General features: G+C 42.3%; 1 protein-coding gene across 3 annotated transcripts in view; it reads left to right on the top strand.

Annotated features, from left to right (window-relative positions):
- Window positions 1–572: 572 nt before the first annotated feature.
- LOC124002129 (tripartite motif-containing protein 44-like) overlaps window positions 573–19989 on the top strand; it is a 45503-nt gene continuing 26086 nt past the window's right edge. The window contains exons 1-3 of one of the 3 annotated variants that reach the window (XM_046309433.1): window positions 573–1050; window positions 8877–9544; window positions 12323–12400. In XM_046309433.1, the coding sequence (XP_046165389.1) occupies window positions 8924–9544; window positions 12323–12400 (699 nt within the window). In that variant the 5' untranslated portion in view covers window positions 573–1050; window positions 8877–8923. The remainder of the gene's footprint in view (window positions 1051–8876; window positions 9545–12322; window positions 12401–19989) is intronic. The other 2 variants (XM_046309440.1, XM_046309424.1) reach the window with 2 other exon arrangements.

The following is a 19989-nucleotide window of genomic DNA, read 5'->3' as shown; positions in this document are numbered from 1 at the left end:
ATGTTGATTTTGTCTATTCCCACCAGATGCATTCATGACACGCCCGTTAAAATAGCAAAACCAACTGTGAACCAACTATATTCATTTGGGGACAAGTCAAAACACAGAACATTAATGGACATTTCTAGCTTGCTGTTACTAGGTAATTTGTCTTGTTAGATAATCATTGGGTTGTTTTTTTAATTATTTTTTTTACCTGAAATGCATATGGTACTTTTTTTAGCTGGATCTTTGTAGAATTTTGACCCATTGTGTGTCATATTTTTTCTAATCTGACATTTAATCCACAGATAAAGGGGAAACCTAGATCGTTTTTAGTTAGTTCTCTTTTGTTAATCTCTCATCTTTCGTATTTTTCTTCTTCTGTGAATTCTATATGGCAGTTGGCAAACAACTTTAAGGTGAATTACCGCCAGTATTCTCCTAAAAAACAATTAGTAGATGGGAGAGGCGGACTTTCAGCGTGTCAATCGTCTAAAATAGCACATGGCCACTCAACGTAACCGGTTTAGTTAATGGAAAATGTATTTATGTTTCACCATAGAGTAGGAGGCAGCACTCTAAACACAGACCAAACCCCTCTGCTTATGTGGAGCCTAGCTCAATAGCCTCTTAGCTCTATCTGAGGAGAACGGTGGAAGAGTTTGTTTCCTCTCCCTCTGAAGCCTTCTAATCCTGCTCCGTTGTCTCTGTGTTTGCTAGCGGGCTGCTCCCTCTGCCTTTATGGTTGTCAATATAGTTTCTCTCTCCCACTTCTGTGTCTCTCTTTCCGGCTGCCGCTAGAGAACCAGGAAGTAAAGAGAGAAAGGGGGGAGAAAAATAAATACCCAGCAACTGAGGAAAACAAGGAAGTGAATGCAGCCAAAGCTTCAGCTGTGAAGTGAAAGTAGACCAGGGCAGTTTGCATAAGTGCTAGCTAGCTAACGTCAACACTGGCTGTGCTCTCCCCAGCAGAGTTTAACGAAGAGCGACAGAAAGAGAACGAGACTGCAGCGCCTTCCTCACAAAAATACCAGCAGTGAGTACCCATTTGAACTGCGCTGCCCACTGGTAGGTCTCACAGGGGAAAAGTGAGTGTGTGAATGAGTCAGAGAACTGGATATAGCAGAGGGGAGAAGACGGTTGTTTTTTGTTGTTGCAGCGAAGCCCGGTTTGTGCTGGTTGTTCGTGTCAGGAAGGAGAGAATAGGCCCCAACACAGAGAAGGAGAACCGAAGAGAAAACAAAATAGCGGATTTGAATGAAGTTTAGGCCCTGCTGTGTATAATCGTAAATATTACTACGGAACTACAGTACCAGCCTTTGTCTCATACACTATTACTGTGTTCCAAAATGCATACTCCTGTCCTATCTAGAGCGTATAGCGAGTACGAAAGACAACTGTCATTTTCAAGTGCGAGTCCAAAAATAAGAACGCAAAAAGGCAAGTATGTACTAAGTTTACCGGAAGTTCTATAAGCGAAAAGTCTGGAAAACAAAGCACGCATTGGAACATATTTTTCGTTAACCGGGGAGGATATCCCATAACACCTTGCGACAGAGCGAAACTTTTAAATTAACGGGGTCTAAGGTTCCTGCTTGGGAGAAAATTTTCCAAAGGAATAACTTTGTAAAATGTAAGTATTAGGTTTATTGATTCACCATATTTTGTTAATATTGAACGAATTACTTTCATATAAATGTTTTATTCAAATGTTGAGTCACTGCGCCAACTGGTTTGGAGGCAAGACATTTTAACATCGGATAAAAAAAACTGCAGGAAATGCAGCTAACAGTGTTCTGTTCAATCTAGGCTTGCTAGCCAGGCAAGTTATTTGTGCATTCTTAAATTATCAGTAAATACATGCATGTAGTATGTTTACCTAACGTTAGCTAACTTTCTTCTTGTCACCCCCCTCTTGTTTCACCATTGCATATAATGAAATGAACGTTTTAAAACTTAACGTGATCAAGCCAAGGCTTATGAAAAACCATTGCACATTAACAAAGCTAGTTGTGGTTCTCAGCAGCTTCAACCAGCATTTTACATTTGAGCAGTGAGGTTAATTTATCCTCCCTTGGCTTTATGTTTCTGCTCTGTTTTCTTTAGGTTGACACACATCCCACCCCATCACACAGACAGATGTGAAGAACTTGAGGACCTCCTGTCCACCAGGAAAATCACCCTATCACAGGACTTTAGTCAGGAACTTATTCAGCAGTGTGCAACGTCACTATGTTAGAAGTGGATCCACACAGTATTCTCCATCATGCAGAATTGTCAGCTCATTGTAACATATGAAGCTCTTTCTAAAAATACAGATGTGGATGATTTCTGCCCCAGAGTACTGTACTGTGTGCACATTTTATTACTGCCCAGCAAACACCATGTTCAACTATTTGTCTACAATTTAGACAACAATTAGTTGAATGAGGTGTTGGTGAAAGGTTGGAGCAAAAACCTATAAACTCCTGTCCTGTGTATTTAAAAAAAAACGTGTGGCTGTTGTGAATAAATGTGCCCTCATGTCCTGAACAAGCTTTTGAATGTTAGTCTCCTTGATGTGTCTCTCTTGGGGTTGATTAAAGGTTTATGCTACTGAGCCATTTACTCTTTGTTTGGTATTTATTTTATTTCTTATTATTACTTTGTCGAGAATGAACATGCACGTAAGCACTTCTTTGGACCATATTTATCCTGTTGTATTCATACTGTACACAGTTACAGGAAAACAACAGGGTTAATATTTTATAAGAAATAACCAGTGTTGATGTCTCCACACAATTCTGGTTTTGAGGCATGGGCATTTGGGGACTGCAGTTCATCTGTCTAATCCCCTGCAAGGAGAGAGAAGGGCATTAATCAAATTTGGTGTATTCATTTCATAGATATTCCTGTTTATGTATTCATATAAGTAAATTGGACCTGTTCTCCTTTTATAATATGCCAGTGTTTGTTTTGAATCCAATACATTAAGATGAAGTAGTCTAGACCTAATGTAGTTGTATTGAATTATATTGTCTATCAATTAGTTATCAATGTATAGGGTTCAAGCTGTCTTGAACATCGGTGTAATTTAATAATATGCATGGTTGTTGTATGAATTTATCACAATGTAAGCCTGCTCGTTGGAAATAAAACACCAGCAGTCCTAATGCAATGCAATATCAGATTTACAGTTTTCTGTCAATGTATCATTCTTAAACAGTAAGCAAAATAGCTTATTTCACTTTTCTTTTCTTTACAATTCATGAAAGCTTACCTGTCATATGTCCACAATGATGTAGCAGCAGACCAAGCAATTCTGGTTGGTTTCAGCTTAATTTAGTGAACTACTAGGGTACTGAGAATTGATTCTGTTCCTTCACTTAGTATTTGTGTTCAATATTTCAGTTCTGGCATAGTCCTTCACTGAATTGGTAGCACTATTGGCTAACACTACTACATTGGGTATATTGTAAATGGATGTAGCTGGCTACACTACATGACTAAAAGTATGTGGACATCTCATTCCAAAATCATTAGCATTAAAATGGAGTTGGTCCCCCTTTGCTGCCATAACAGCCTCTACTCTTCTGGGAAGGCTTTCCACAAAATGTTGGGATGTTGCTGTGGGGGCTTTTATTCAGCCACAACTGCATTAGTGAGGTTGGGCTTTGATGTTGGACGATTAGGCCTGGCTCACAGTCGGCAATTCATCCCAAAGGTGTTCGATGGGGTTGAGGTCAAGGCTCTGCAGGCCAGTCTAGTTCTTCCACACCGATCTCCACAAACCATTTCTGTATGGACCTCACTTTTTGCATAGGGGCATTGTCATGCTGAAACAGGAAAGGGTCTTTCCCAAACTGTTGCCACAAAGTTGGAAGCACAGAATTGTCTAGAATGTATGCTGTAGCGTTAAGATTTCCCTTCACTGGAACTAAGAGGCCTAGCCCAAACCATTAAAAACAGCCCCAGACCATGGAAACCCATTTTATTAAGATCCCAACAAACAGTTCTTGTGCTGATGTTGTTTCAAGAGACTGTTTGGAACTCAGTGAGTGTTGCATCTTAGGACAGACTATTTTTTTTCTTGCTACCCACTTCAGCACTCGGCGGTCCCGTTCTGTGAGCTTACAACTTTGCAGCTGTGCCATTGTTGCTCCTAGATGTTTCCACTTTACAATAAGAGCACATACAGTTGACCGTGGCAGTTCTAGCAGGAAGAAATTTGATGATCTGACTTGTTGGGAAGGTGGCATGCTATGATGGTGCCACGTTTAAAGTCACTGAGCTCTACTACTGCCACTGTTTGGATATGGAGATTGCATGGCTGTGTGCTCGATTTTATATACCTGTCAGCAACGGGTGTGGCTGAAATAGCCAAATCCACTAATTTGAAGGAGGGTCCACATGCTTTTATGCTACACAATATATCTTTGTTGACGCCAGGTGCGTGATGAAATTTACTGTTTGTGTTAGAGGTCACATCGAGGTACCTTTCAATTTTGGGGGATTTTAAGTGCTCTGTGTTCTCCCAATCTACACGATATGCTGTTTCAGGTGTTCTCAGAAGATCACCCTTGAAAGAACAGGAGAACGCAAGTGGGTATTTTGAACACAGACTATGTGAAGGTGGACACATGGAGTGTGAACTGTCTGACCGTTAAGGGGCAGGGCATTCTACCACACGTTTATATCTTATTTCTTGCTTTATACGTGTGGGTCAGCTGTAATTCAAGCCACCTTTTTATAGCTTATTTCTTGGTATAAATGCGGGGACTTAAGGAAAGTGTTGGCAGGACTTATGGGAAGTGTACAGTGTATTTATAATTGTGCTTAGTCCTGCAATGTTCACACCTCATTAAGCTAGCCTCTTTGCATAGCTTGTTCACTGTGGAACACATAAGAGCAAGAGTCTAGGCAAGATGGCTGCAGGGTAGGCGGTCCCAGAACCGGAAGGCTAAAACCGCGAGGGTTCTGGTGGACAGTCCCACAGACAACTAAGACATACCGCCAGCGCCGCAATACTGGTCGACCAAACTGAGTATTGCCCATGTTGGTACACTGTCACGAGTGATTTAAAACAAGAACAAAACCCGAATGAGATGACACAAGCCAAACTGAGTAGGGGGACAGCAGAGCACCCAAATGGAGAGGCTAGCTAGCTGCTCCAAGGTATTGAATAGCAGCGGGTATACTTCTGCGCTTATACACTCTCTAATATAGAGCTCTTACCAAGCAAATCCTCTCTGGAATGAGCCAAGAAATTAAAGATTTGGAAGTAGTGCGGTGGCAGCAGCACTACCCGGTACATGGGACTAATCTTACTTTTAAATGTATCCTTCCGCGCAGAAGGATACCATATTGGAGTGATTCAATATAGTGCCACATAATGGGTTTGTATGAAGCTTAGGTCCTGCTGTGTGTGTCAGGCAGGCAGTGCGGGTAGCCTGCATTCTTATATGCTCTCCTGTAGAGTGAAATGAAAGAAAGGGACAGGAGCAAAAGATGATGAGTGAAGTGATTAAAAAAAGGTCAAGTTCTGACGGTTGACAGAAGGAGGGAAGAGAGAAAGGGAGTTCATTCTGCGTGTCCGGGGTGGGCGAAGTTTGTACATTTTATACAATTCCATTGGTCCTTAAGTAAAATCTCCACCCACTCATGGCACTGGTCTATGGAAAACGAACTTGCCCAGAGAGAGAGAGAGTGTGTGTATTTGCTTGCGCTGTTGCTGGGTATGCATTCTCAGTAGTTGTGTGACTGTGTGTATGCATGTATGTGGGGCAAAGTCTGCAAAAAAAGAGTGTATGTGTGTGCAGACCAAGACAGTAAACCTTGGCAGGTACAGTCTCCGGGTTGGGGAGTAACGTATTGCCAAAAACCTAGCTGTAATCCGTTACTTTACCAGCAAAGATATTGTAATCAGATTACAGATGATTACTTCTAGGATTAGAAGAAAATATTTATCTTTAACATTTTTCTGTTTTCTCAATTACATTCAAATCAGCATTGAAAAAGGCAAAAGTTAAAGTTTGTTCCACATGAGTCTGACAACAAGTCAGAGACCACAATTACACACCAAATCTGTGATGGATTGCGGGAAAAGAGCAGTAATACACTTTCATAGGCCATAGTCCAAGCTATGTCTTCCAATGTGTGACTGCTGTCGGCATCCAAAGATTTGAATAACTTGAATAAATGCTTGGAAGTAAGGATGACAGCAGTGGCAGGACGTCAGCAGTGGCATATTCAATACCTGTTGAATATGCATAAATTGTAGTTTACCAGGAATGCATTTAAATTAACAGGTGTGCATTGTTAAGTTAATTTGTGGAATTTATTTCTTTCTTTATAGCTTTTCAGCCAATCAGTTGTGTAGTGACAAGGTATGGTTGGCATACAGAACATTGTCCTATTTGGTAATCGACAAAGTCCATATTATGGCAAGAACAGCTCAAATAAGCAAAGAGAAACGACAGTCCATCATTACTTTAAGACATGAAGGTCAGTCAATGCGGAAAATGTAATGAATTTGAAAGTTTTTTTCAAGCGCAGTCGCAAAACCTATCAAGTGCTATGATGAAACTGGCTCTCATGAGGACAGCCACAGGAAAGGAAGACCCAGAGTTACCTCTGCTGCAAAGGATAAATTCATTAGAGTTACACGCCTCAGAAATTGCAGCCCAAATAAATGCTACTTAGAGTTCAAGTAGCAGACACTCAGTAACAGATATCTCAACATCAACTGTTCAGAGGAGACTGCGTGAATAAGGTCTTCATGTTTGAATTGCTGCACAGAAACCACTACTAAAGCTCTCCAAATAGAAGAAGAGACTTGCCTGGGCCAACAAACACGAATAATGGACATTAGTCCTTTGGTCTGGAGTCCAAATTGGAGATTTTTGGTTCCAACCGCCTTGTCTTTGTGAGACGCTGTGTAAGTGAACGGATGATCTCCACATGTGTATTTCCCACCATAAAGCATGGAGGAGGTGTTATGGTGTAGGGGTGCTTTGCTGATGACACTGTCAGTGATTTATTTACAATTCAAGGCACACTTAAGCAGCATGGCTACCACAGCATTCTGCAGCGATATGCCACCCCATCTGGTTTGGGCTTAGTGGGAATATAATATTATTTTTCAACTGGACAATGACCCAACACACCTCCAGGCTGTTTAAGGGCTATTTGACCAAGAAGGTCGAGTGATGTAGTGCTGCCTCAGATGACCTGGCCTCCACAATCCCCCGACCTCAACCAAAATTAGATGGTTTGGGAGGAGTCAACAAGTGCTCAACATATGTGGGAATACCTTCAAGACTGTTGGAAGAAAAGCATTCCAGGTGAAGCTGGTTGAGAGAATGCCAAGAGTGTGCAAAGCTGTCAAGGCTATTTTGAAGAATCTCAAATATAAAATATATTTAGATTTAACACTTTGTTTTTGGTTACTACATGATTCCATAAGTGTTATTTCATAGTTTTGATTCCTTCGCTATTATTCTACACTGTAAAAATTAAGAAAAACCCTTGAATGAGTAGGTGTTCTAAAACTTTTGACCGGTAGTGTATATTTATATCACTTTTTTTTTACTCCACCTGTCAACCACAGGAGCCCACTCTGCTAATCATTAAAGGAGAAGAGGTAGGGGGCCCACATGGGTAACTGGGGGCCCCTCCTTGGCTGGGTAAATGATTCAGGGCCGGCCCTAGCCTTTTGGAGGCCCTAAGCGAGCTTTAGATGGACCCCCTCCCCTCCACACCTCTCGGGCAAAACACTTTAGTCACCACCCTCTTGATGGCAGAGAAGTTCACTTGCTGCAATTCTACACATTTTTGCCATGGGGTGTAGAGAAAATGTTGTAGTTTTAAAACGAATTACCTGAAATTCTACACATTTTGCCATAATTTATGCCATGTTAATTATGTCTGAGTGAGAGTGACTAACAAAATCAATGAGGGCTCCCTGGAGGTCAGAGCCCCTGTGTATGTGCCGGTAGGTATTCGGCCATTATTAATAGTTTAGATATCTGGCTAGACTAATTTACCAATCAAAAAATTGTTAGCTGACATGGCTAATTTGAGTGACATAACAAGATAACTGCTGATACACAACATTTCAAATTTGCACCTTGTGTATCCTACTATTCTAATTCTCAACAGTAAATTGAGACCCCGACTGAGTATATAAAATAAAATATGCGTGTGTATATGCTCAGGTAAAACTATTTGGCTAGTCTATATTTCCATATTCCATATTTAATATTCTTGAAGATCAAGGGGTATTAAATTAATTGGATTGATGGGAAATATGACAGACTTTGATTTTTTTGGAACGATATAGCCTAATCGTATTATTATCTGTAGTAGAAAGCAATGGGTTATAAGAGGCCTACATAACCAACCCATAAATGAAAATGCAACATTGATTTATGGCCAGCTATGTAAACTCTAACATTGGTTTATCCTGCAATATATCCTTGTCTTCTTCTAATTGCCTCTTCAGGGGAAAGTAACCCAAAGTAATCAGATTACTTTACTGAGTTTGGTTAATCCCAAAATTACTTTGCTGATTACAATTTTGGACAGGTAACGTAACGGATTACATTTAGAAGGTAACCTACCCAGTACAGTACCTGTGGAAGAATTGGGTTGTGTCTTCCCTTTGACAAGAGTCGCTACAACATGTTGCTGTTGCTTAGGTGATGTACAGTAGGAGGATGTGTTTGTTAAAGGTGTAGATTACTGTTGTTTTCTTAGAGAGAGATTGTCTGTCCCTCCCAAACACATGTGATATGTCTAGAAGAGCTGACTGTAACATTCTGACTACATAACCTTTCTGCAGAGCTTGGTGTGAGTATGTTCTCTGGTCACCACTATTTATTTACTCTGTCCTGTACTACTGATCTCTCCTACAGGGTGTCCTGCTCATCGCCCCTTATTGACCCTACTCATACCCACCACAATGACAGACCAAGGGAAACCCTGGAGAGGAAGTGGAGGACCTGAGGAGGAGGAGTTACCACAGATGGACGGGTCATGTGACGCTTGTGAGCCTGATGAGGCCCAGCAGGCAACCCAGGTGTGTTACACCTGCAGCTTTGCCTTCTGCTCTACCCACGCTGAGAAACATGTCCACAGCACACGACACCTACTGACGCCCTACGACCAGGAAGTGGCGCAGCCCCAGGCCCGGTCCCAACAGCCGGCCAGGGACAGAGACCCAGGGGAGGGGGAGGAAAGGGTTCGAGAGATTGGGAGTAGGGCAGAGCAAGAGGTGGTGGAAAATGGGGCATGCGGTGGGGCTGGGGTACAAGAGAACGAGGCGTGTGGAGGAGAGAGAATCCAAGGGGAGGGGAAAGTTGATGATGAAGATGATGGTGATGAAGAGGCGGTGGCAGCCCCAGAGGGGGGCATTAAGAGGGAGACGGTGACAGTGGAGAGGCTGCGCTGTAATGAGCATGGCCAGGAGGGTACTCTTTACTGCAAGACTGACGAGAAGGTCATCTGTGTGGTGTGTGCCGTGCAGGGGGAGCACCGCGAGCATGAGATCATCACCTTGCGCGAGGCCTACATCTGGCAAAAGGTGAGTCGCACTTAAAAATATCATACCTGCAGGCGGACTCGCAATGACTTCACATAAGAATGATCACTACCTGTCAACCCATGTTTATAACATAGATATTACACTGTACCACTGTTAATAAACTTGATATAAGTGCAGTACCACATTTATAACATGGATTTAAGCACAGTCCCACAATTTAACAAACACTACAGTACATGACCAAAGGTTTGTGGACATCTGCTTGCTGAACATCTCATTCCGAAATCATGGGCATTAATATGGAGTTGGTCCCCCCCCTGGCTGCCATAACAGCCTCCACTCTTCTGGGAAGGCTTTCCACTAGATGTTGGAACATTGCTGTGGGGGGACTTGCTTCCATTCAGCCACAAGATAATCCGCTATTCTGAAGGGGTGTCCTTTTATACTTTTGTATATAGAGTGTATACAAACATGCAGACCCTTAACAACGGCCAACAAGAGTTCTGAACTTGCATTTCATTGTAAAGGGGAAGAGAGATCCTTGCCACCTGTGTCCTTGATTAAATGACCTGCAAAGGTATTCTTCATGGATAGAAATCGTATAGCAGTAGCAGTCATTGCCATTTAAGATGAGGGAGGCATTTTGTTTTTTTTCTTCAGCATGGCCTTATTTCTATTACAGCATATTGGATGACTGTCATTCATGTTCCATTCACCCAGTTCAATGTATCAGCGATACGTTTAGACTACTACACGATACTCAATGTTTCCCGATACCCATCACGAGGTTGCTACAACCTAGCCTATGAATGAAAGTTTACAATGTAGGTGCACACAGGTCGAGAGACAAATTTGAGGTGGCAGACAGTGACACATGGACAGACAGTGAAATTCCATACAGCCTTACACACTCCTGCTTGCATCTAGCTGATATAGGGTGTAATCATTAGTCCAACATTTGCAAACAAGAGTTTCTATTGGAGATATTCAGGTATGTTTATCCCCATTTTGGTCCGTTTGGTTCTGTTATGAGAATAATTTTTCAACAGAATTGGTGAAATGAATACACCCCTGATCACATTCACTTTCATATCAGCCACGTTGTATTTCTTCTTGCGTTCTCCCCCGCTCTCCTCCTCTCAACTCTTCCTTTCACTTGTGGATTTCAATGCACATCAGCTGTATGTGACCAGGTGAAAAAACCTTTCCAAGCCAAACCACTACACACAGCCTACATCGTAGTCACCATATTAGCTAAAGTAACGTCATAGTCTCCATAGCCAATAGAACTAACGCGTTCGTAAACCCACTGCAATCATGCAGTAACGTTACAGTGTAAAGTCAGTAAGCACTAAATTAGTCAAACCAAAGTTTACCTAGACTTGGAAGAGTTCCAGTGTTTTGTTGGATAGTCATAGCCTGCTAGGTAACATAGCATCCTTCTGTTTGAGCAGGATGTTTGAGTAGGCTAAACCTGCTAGCTGCATTTGATAGCTAAGTAAGGGAAACAAAGTGAGAAAAAAAGATAATCTCTCTCTATTTCTTTCTTGCTTCTCTTTCATTTTGGAAGACATTTACAACTACTGTGGTTATTTCTCTTTGAGTAAACCACTCACCACATTTTATGCACTGCTGTAGCTTATGCTTTCAGTACCAGATTAATTATCTGACCCTTTGATTGGGTGGACAACATGTCTGTTCATTCTGCAACAGCTCTGATAGGTTGGAGGACTCTCCTCTGGAAGTTGTCATAATTACTGTGTAAGTCTATGGAAGGTGGTGAGAACCATGAGCCTCCTAGGTTTTGTATTGAAGTCAATGTATCCTGAGGAGGACGGAAACTAGCTGTCTTCCGGCAACACCATGGTGCTACCCCACAGATAGCTGTTGAGGCTACTGTAGACCTTCTTTGCAAAATAGTGTGTTTTAATCAATTATTTGATGACGTGACTATATTTAGTATAGTTGTATTTAAAAGGATAACTTTTTCAATGTTTTACTGTTTTAATTTTCATGAAATTCACTGAGGAGGATGGTCCTCCCCTTCTTCCTCTGAGGAGCCTCCACTGGCATACAGTGAAGTGACACAGCCTGTATGTAACTCATTCTAAGCCCTCTACTGCAAATTACATCCCCTATAGGAGAAACAATACTATCATTATTTTTTATGTAGTGTCTGTAATATTATATGATTACAATAGACTAATAGCTTTCATGCACGGATACATTACCTCCAGTCAACACACTAAGGATTTATAAAAGTTGAGCAGAGTATCTCCATATGTTTAACACAATGATTTCATGTCAAAATAATAATAGTATGCCACCATGTAAAGGCTACAATGACCTCATGACAAATCCTCCCAATTATTAAGGCCTATTAATAAATTGAATGGAAACAACATTTTTTTAATATATATGATTAACATATTCCAATGTCTGTTTGGCTAGGGAGCGATTCCTTCCCAGATGGCTTTTTACTGCAGGCGTTTTACAACCCGTCCCATCCCGTGACTAACTGACTAACTGACTGCTCTCTGTGGGCAGAGGAGATATCATGGATAATGTGCAGGAGAGGGAATGACACATCATCATCACTACGCAGGGAGGAGAGAGATGACATTATCATGGCCCCATTTACACTCCGTATCATTATAGTACCAATTAGTGATGAACCAAGTGGGGTAATCATCATCATAATTTTGTCTCTGAGGAATAGATTAAGCCTAGGAGTGATGGAATTTTACAAAATTCAAAAACAAACCAACTTCATATTGTGTGACTGTCTGTCTCTGTGTTGTCTTTGTTCTCCTCCAGAGCAGGGAGGGTTATGACCTGCTGGGCTGCACACAGAACATGGCTGACCATATCAAGACCAAGTGGACCAACCCTGAGGTCAGTACAACCACACTATTACAACTAACATTCCAATATGGCCGACAGTGTTTCTACCTCGGGAACACTGCTTTGAACGAGAAAGTCTGATTTATTTTCCTAATTCTCTAAGAACAAAACCCAGCTGTGGCAGTATGACACACATCAGTCTAGTGTGAGCTAAAGATGGAATACACAGAGATTACATCCTAAATGAGACGGAGGAAGTATACATGGGAGCCAATTATTCCTATTTACTCACTGTGTTCCGTTCACTGAGAAGGCTTCCACTTGGCTTCCTGGAGCGTCATACCTTTCTAAAAATCTAGATATTTATGACATCACCACCTAAATCTGTCTTCATAAACTCTCAGACAGAGATCTATGGCTTTGTTGAGCAATACTGGAGTAACAGGGATACCACCTGATTTATTTCTGAGACATAGCAGAGGGTTCAGAAGTGGCACAGCAGTCTTAAGGCACAGCATCTCAGTGCTAGAGGCGTAACTACAGACCCTGTTTCGATTCCAGGCTGTATCACAACTGGTCGTGATTGAGAATCCCATCGGGCGGAGCACAATTGGACCGGCGTCAAGGTTTGGCCGGGGTAGGCCGTCATTGTAAATAAGAATTTGTTCTTAAGTGACTTGCCTAGTTAAAGAAAATAGAAAATAGCACAGAGTCCTTTAGCACAGAGTCCTTTATACTGTGTTAGTGACTGTAGGTTTTCCTCTAAGGAGTTTATTGTTCAGTGTATGGGATTGATTATTTGGCAGCGGTCAGAGTGATATGAATAATTTCCCTCTGTGCTGTTGGTTCCTACAGTAGGCTATAGGATTGGCAGGTAGCTAAGTTGCTCTCCCTCTTGCCAGGTTGGCCCATTTTAACACACAGCAACTCAAATAGACTTTCTTTATCCCTGGTCAACCTTGGAAATAATGTCTTTAATGTCAGCCTAAATAACTGGGAGTCAGTCACTGGGAGTAAAACTGTGTGTTCGTGCGTGCGCATGCGGGAGGTCATTGCTAATCAGCCAGGTCTAATTTATTTACCATAGACAGTGTTGAACCTGGCCCTCCAGCGAACCCTGCACCCTTAACACTCTGCTGTGTCGTTACATAACTATGTCTCTCTCTGTGAGAGGAGTGGCTTGACGCCGTCCCCTCTGAGAGCTGACCCGCTGTCCCCTCTGAGAGCTGACCCGCTGTCCCCTCTGAGAGCTGACCCGCTGTCCCCTCTGAGAGCTGACCCGCTGTCAAGCACCATAATGTAACAGGTTCATTTGAACACCCTGTGAAAAGGTAATACCCTTATTGGCAAGTAGTCACTGAGTACAGTTACATGTACACAATATTATGATTATTGTGGATTAAAACAACGACATGCTTTGCAAGAAGAACGATTTCCCTAATAATTATATTTACATGGACACATCTGAAATCAGGCTACCTGCTAGCACTCTTATCAATGCCAATCAAAATAAAAGTCCTACCACAGTGTTATGTTTGGGAAGCCTATTTGATTCTGAGTTCAGACATATATAAAGTTTGTATGTGAAAACTACTTCTAAGACACATGCATTCCATTGTTACGAACTCACTTCACTTGTGCTAAAGAGGGAGGCTCTCGGCTGGTGGTAGCACATGAGCTGATCAAATACACCGCTGGAACGCCGATTGAGGTCTTTACATGTCCTAATAAGTTGAGAGATTGCTCAGAAATCCAGGTGTTTTAATCGACATATGCATACTTCAATTTGGACCTCATGGCGATTTAATATAAGCAGAATGAAGGTGTTTCCGCGACTATTGCATAATCTACCTACTGTCATAATCAGTTTAATATCGTACTCACTGGAATACCAGCCCTGGCATATTATCATACTAGAATACCAATGCTGCCCCTGGGCCTTCCTGGACCTTTTGTCTCCTGTCTTCCCACCAGAGAGGTGTGGCCTGTTCAGGAGAATCCACTTCCCTCCTCACTCACAGGCTGAAGCGTCAGGAACCATTAGGTCGATTTGTCAGTGTGTCCTCTCTATGCTCTCAAATGCCACAGCTTCTCATTATGCAAGACTACTACAGTTCAGACTACAGTTCAATGCTGGCAGAGGGAAGGGTGTGTGTGTGAAGGGGAAGTTTGAAGAGATGAAACTTTAGCATGGTCCCAAGGGAGTGTGTGTGTGTGTGTGCGTGCGTGTGTGTGCTTTTCAGGGAGGTGAGTGGATAAAAAGGTTTAACCCATAGCTGCTGTTTACTTATTAAATTCCCTCTACTTAATTATGTACTCTGCCTCAGGTATGGGGATTTTAATCTTCACGTCTCTTAACTCATATCTCCATGCTCTGCAGGGGGATGGAACACACACACACACACACACACACACACACACACACACACACACACACACACACACACACACACACACACACACACACACACACACACACACACACACACACACACACACACACACTATACCTGCAGGGAGAATGGAATATTATACAAAAAGCACAGTAATGCTGTGACTCAGCCCATACATATTAATGGATGACCAGGGGATTAGGATAGCATGGGGGGTGTGCCTGCCTGCATATCTAACCGCCTGTCTGCATGTCTCTCTGTCTGGGCATCTCTCTGTGTGTGTCTACGTGTCTGTCTCAGAGAGCAGGTAACATTGTGTGAAGCGGGGAGGTTTAGATCAAGGCAGCAGGTAGTCAGCATATTTACCTCTGTCTCTTTTTTTATTTACTGTCTCCTCTGCATAATTCTGTCAGTGGCGCACTGCCTTCTGTGGTGTTGCTGGCTCAATCACCTCAGACAGGACCGATTGATTTGTGGGATTTCAAAAAGTGTAATTCATAATCCATTTTGGAGGAAGAATTGTTGACATATATTTGACATTTGTATCTAAAAGCATAATTGAGAAATAATTGAGAAAAGTTGGCATATTTGTGACATTTGGCCTTCCACAGGCCTCCTTTAAGACTCCATAGTGTTTCATCTGTAGGTGCTACTAAGCAAACATTGGTGTCATATGAAGCTTTATCGTTTGCTCTGTAATATCAGTAGTGTTTTGATTTCAATAACTTTTTTTTTTTACGTTACTTTACAAAAAAATAAAAATATATAGACATGTTTGACTGGGCAAGATATTGTTGAACATAATATACTTTATAGGCATAGCAAGCATAGGTCTCTGCTACTTTTAGAGTTACGATCCGATTTGTAGGCATTACCAACAGAGTGAATGTGAAAATTGATTCAAAAAGTTTGCTCTCTGCTGGTATTTTGCTGGATGTGCAATGATACAAGTAACAAGAGGGCTGGGATTGGTTACACTGCCTAGTATGCGAAATTCTCTGTATAAAATGGGCAATAACTTTAAAGCAGAACTTCCTCCTCAAGAATTGCTGGTGGCCATGACAGAAGCCAAGCGTGAGTTGGTTTGGGGGTGTGGTTTGATGTGGATGTTTCTTGGATGTGTCCTTGACAAACAACCTTTTATATAATACAATAGAAGCAGTATTCTGCTTATATAACAATGTGTACCTTTCACCGTTCCCAGCTGATACAGACACTGTGCCTATGGGCATTTTGTCTGGTGGTAATGAAAGTACGGACTCAGTAGGGCCACTCAAGGATATTCAGAGACTTGTCCTGAAGCCACTCCTGTGTTTTCTTGGCTGTGGGCTTAGGGTTGTTGTCCTTTTTGGTTGTTGTCCCCCCCCCACCCCCACCCACCCAGAGGTCCTGAGCGCTCTGGAGCAGGTTCATCTTTCCCTCAATCCTGACTAGTTTTCCTGTTTCTGCCGCTGAAAAACATCCCCACACGTGTCCAGGTTACCTCCAGACGTAATGCTTGGCATTCCAGCCAAAGAGTTCAGTCTTTGTTTCATCAGACCAGAGAATCTTGCTTCTCATGGTCTGAGAGTCCTTTAGGTACCTAGCGGGCTGTCATGTGCTTTTTACTGAGGAGTGGATTCCGTCTGGCCACACTACCATAAAGGCCTGATTGGTGGAGGTTCTCCTATCTCCACAGAGGAACTATGGAGCTCTGTCAGAGTGACCTTCGGGTTCTGGTCACCTCCATGACCAAGGCCCTTCTCTCTGATTTCTCAATTTGGCCAGGCAGCCAGAACTAGTAAGAGTCTTGATGGTTCCAAACTTCTTCCATTTAAGAATGATGGATACCACTGTGTTCTTGTGAACCTTCAATGCTGCAGAAATGTTCTGGTCCCCTTTCCAGATCTGTGCCTCAACACAATCCTGTCCCGGAGCTCTATTGTCAAGTCCTTCAACCTTATGGCTTGGTTTTTGCTTTGGGTTATACCCTGATGAAGACAGCTTGGCTGTCGAAACGTTGGTGTTACATTTTTGCATCTGAGCTCCAAGAGTGTGCGGCTTTCTTTTATTTTCAAGTTTCTACTCCGCTAGCCAGCACCTCGTCTTAATAGGTGTGCGTTTCTTTTTCTTCTAGATTGGTTTTTGCTTTGACATGCTTTGTCAACTGTGAGACCTTTTTATATAGACAGGTGTGTGCCTTTCCAAACCACAGGTGGAAACATCTCAGGGATGATCAATGGAAACATGATGAACCTGAGCTCAATTTTTTTTTAAAGCTGCGTTTGACACGATTACCTAGACATACTGACCAGCTCCAATAGACAGACGAGTGCTATATGGCACACCAATCCAAACTCATCTCTCGGCATGTCCAGCCCACTCATTATCTCAGCCAATCATAGCTATTGGGAAGGTTGCCTGCTTTTTCTGTGGCTAAACCAACTATGCTTGTAATTGAACTCTTATTCATATTTACAGATGGCATACAAGTTTGATATTATGCACATGAAAGGTCACATGGTCGAGAAGGCATTTCTGCTGAAAAAAATGTTTTACTTTCACACAGCTCTCCTGTGAAGTCATGACTTTTCTAGTTTCCTGAATCGGGTCACAAATGTAAATAATGGTGGTCATTTGATTAATTGTTCAGCAATGGGGGGTAGAAGCTGTTAAGGAGCCTTTTGGTTCTAGACTTGGCGCTCCGGCACCGTTTGCCGTGCTGTAGCAGAGAAAACAGTCTATGACCTGGCCCAGTGATGTACTGGGCCATACGCACTACCGTCTGTAGCTTCTTACGGTCAGATGCCGAGCAGTTGCCATACCAGGTGGTGATGCAACAGGTCAGGATGCTCTCGATGGTGCAGCTGTAGAACTTTTTGAAGATCTGGGGACCCATGCCAAATCTTTTCAGGGGAAAGAGTTTTGTCGTGCCCTTTTCACGACTGTCTTGGTGTGTTTGGACCTTGATAGTTCGTTGGTGATCTGGACACCAAGGAACTTGAAACTCTCGACCCGCTCCACTACAGCCCGTCAATGTTAATGGTGGCCTGTTCGGCCCGCCTTTTCATGTAGTCCTCTATTATACCAGAGAGTGCATTATATTCTAGTATCTCTGGTCATAATTAACCACCACGGGTCGTTGCACACCAAGCTACCATTACTAGTGCAGACAGGGGCCGACGAACTCCAAGCACCTATTCTGCATACTTAGGGTCCTTCGGCAGAGCATGCATACCATAGAGGCATGGTCAATACGTATTGGGGTTTTCATTCTCTAATGGCAGTGATCCTTTGAGCGTGTTGGGGGAGATGAAACAACGGAGCCCTAATCATAAGGGAAGGGCAGAGGGGTGATTTGCATATGGAGCTTGGCATAACGGGGCATGATTTCTTGTCATAATTGTTCACCCAAACGCAACCTTCAGTTTACTTGTTGTGACGCACGGAAGTTCCAAACTACATTTCGACACGAGAATAAATGTTACTGACCCATATCGATGCCACACAGGCCATTTTCAAAGGGATTACTTGCTTTTTAGGGGAATTTGCTCTTTAAAACTAGCTGAGATCCCACTTTGGAACTTTGATTTGCACATGGAGTGTAATTTATTGAAAAATGTGCTTATTTTTTCCATAGTCATTAATTAATGGAACAATTATTATATTTGAATAAAATACTAATTGCATAGCAGGCGCTAAATCTTCATATGACACCAATTTATGCTTTGTAGCATCTATAGGTTAAACATTATAGACTCTCTTAAAGAAGGCCTGGGTATGGCCATCATGCCATCCAGGACCTCTATACCAGGCGGTGTCAGAGGAAGGCCCTAAAAGTTGTCAGACTCCAGCCACCCTAGTTATAAACTGTTCTCCCTGCTACCACATGGCAAGCGGTACCGGAGCGCCAAGTCTAGGTCCAAGAGGCTTCTACTCCCAAGCCATAAGACTCCTGAACATCTACTCAAATGGCCAGACTATTCACATTGCCCCGCCCCGCCCCGCCTCCCCTCTCCACACCACTGCCACTCTCTGTTGTCATCTATGCATAGTCACTTTAATTAAATCTACCTACATGTACATAATACCTCAACTAACTGGTGACCCCGCACATTGACTCTGTACCGCCACCCCCCTGTATATATTGTTATTTTTTTACTGCTGCTCTTTAATTACTTATTACTTTTATCTCTTATTCTTATCCATATTTTTTTAACTGCATTGTCGGTTAGGGGCTCGTAAGTAAACATTTCACTCTAAGGTCTACCTACACCTGTTGTATTCGTCGCATCTGACTAATAAAATTTGATTCGAAGGCCTGGGTGTGGCCAAAATGTCATATAACGCCAACTTTGATCAATTATTTCTCAATTTTGTTTTTAGATAAAAATGTCAACATTCTTTCCTTCAAAAGACTATTCGATGGATTACATTTTGTGAAAACCATCAAATCATTAAAAACATTTTTTTTGTCTGGGTTTTGTGAGGAATCACTCCATTTCAGGAGCGCCTAGTAATACATACAGTATATATACCATCTGTCTCCATCTCTTTACCCTGCTTCAGAAAATCTACAAGAGCAGTAGACACATTAAAGCTGTCATGGGGAGGCCAGGAACAGACAGAAATGCATTAAAAAATACAGTGCCTTGTGAAAGTATTCGGCCCCCTTGAACTTTGCGACCTTTTGCCACATTTCAGGCTTCAAACATAAAGATATAAAACTGTATTTTTTTGTGAAGAATCAACAACAAGTGGGACACAATCATGAAGTGGAACGACATTTATTGGATATTTCAAACTTTTTTAACCAATCAAAAACTGAAAAATTGGGCGGCGTGCAAAATTATTCAGCCCCTTTACTTTCAGTGCAGCAAACTCTCTCCAGAAGTTCAGTGAGGATCTCTGAATGATCCAATGTTGACCTAAATGACTAATGATGATAAATACAATCCACCTGTGTGTAATCAAGTCTCCGTATAAATGCACCTGCACTGTGATCGTCTCAGAGGTCCGTTAAAAGCGCAGAGAGCATCATGAAGAACAAGGAACACACCAGGCAGGTCCGAGATACTGTTGTGAAGAAGTTTAAAGCCGGATTTGGATACAAAAAGATTTCCCAAGCTTTAAACATCCCAAGGAGCACTGTGCAAGCGATAATATTGAAATGGAAGGCGTATTAGACCACTGCAAATCTTCCAAGACCTGGCCGTCCCTCTAAACTTTCAGCTCATACAAGGAGAAGACTGATCAGAGATGCAGCCA

This window comes from Oncorhynchus gorbuscha, linkage group LG02 (genome assembly GCF_021184085.1).
Source record: "Oncorhynchus gorbuscha isolate QuinsamMale2020 ecotype Even-year linkage group LG02, OgorEven_v1.0, whole genome shotgun sequence".
Taxonomy (NCBI): Eukaryota; Metazoa; Chordata; class Actinopteri; order Salmoniformes; family Salmonidae; genus Oncorhynchus; species Oncorhynchus gorbuscha.
The sequence above is the reverse complement of the archived record's forward strand: the minus strand, read 5'-3'. Positions and strand labels throughout refer to the sequence as shown.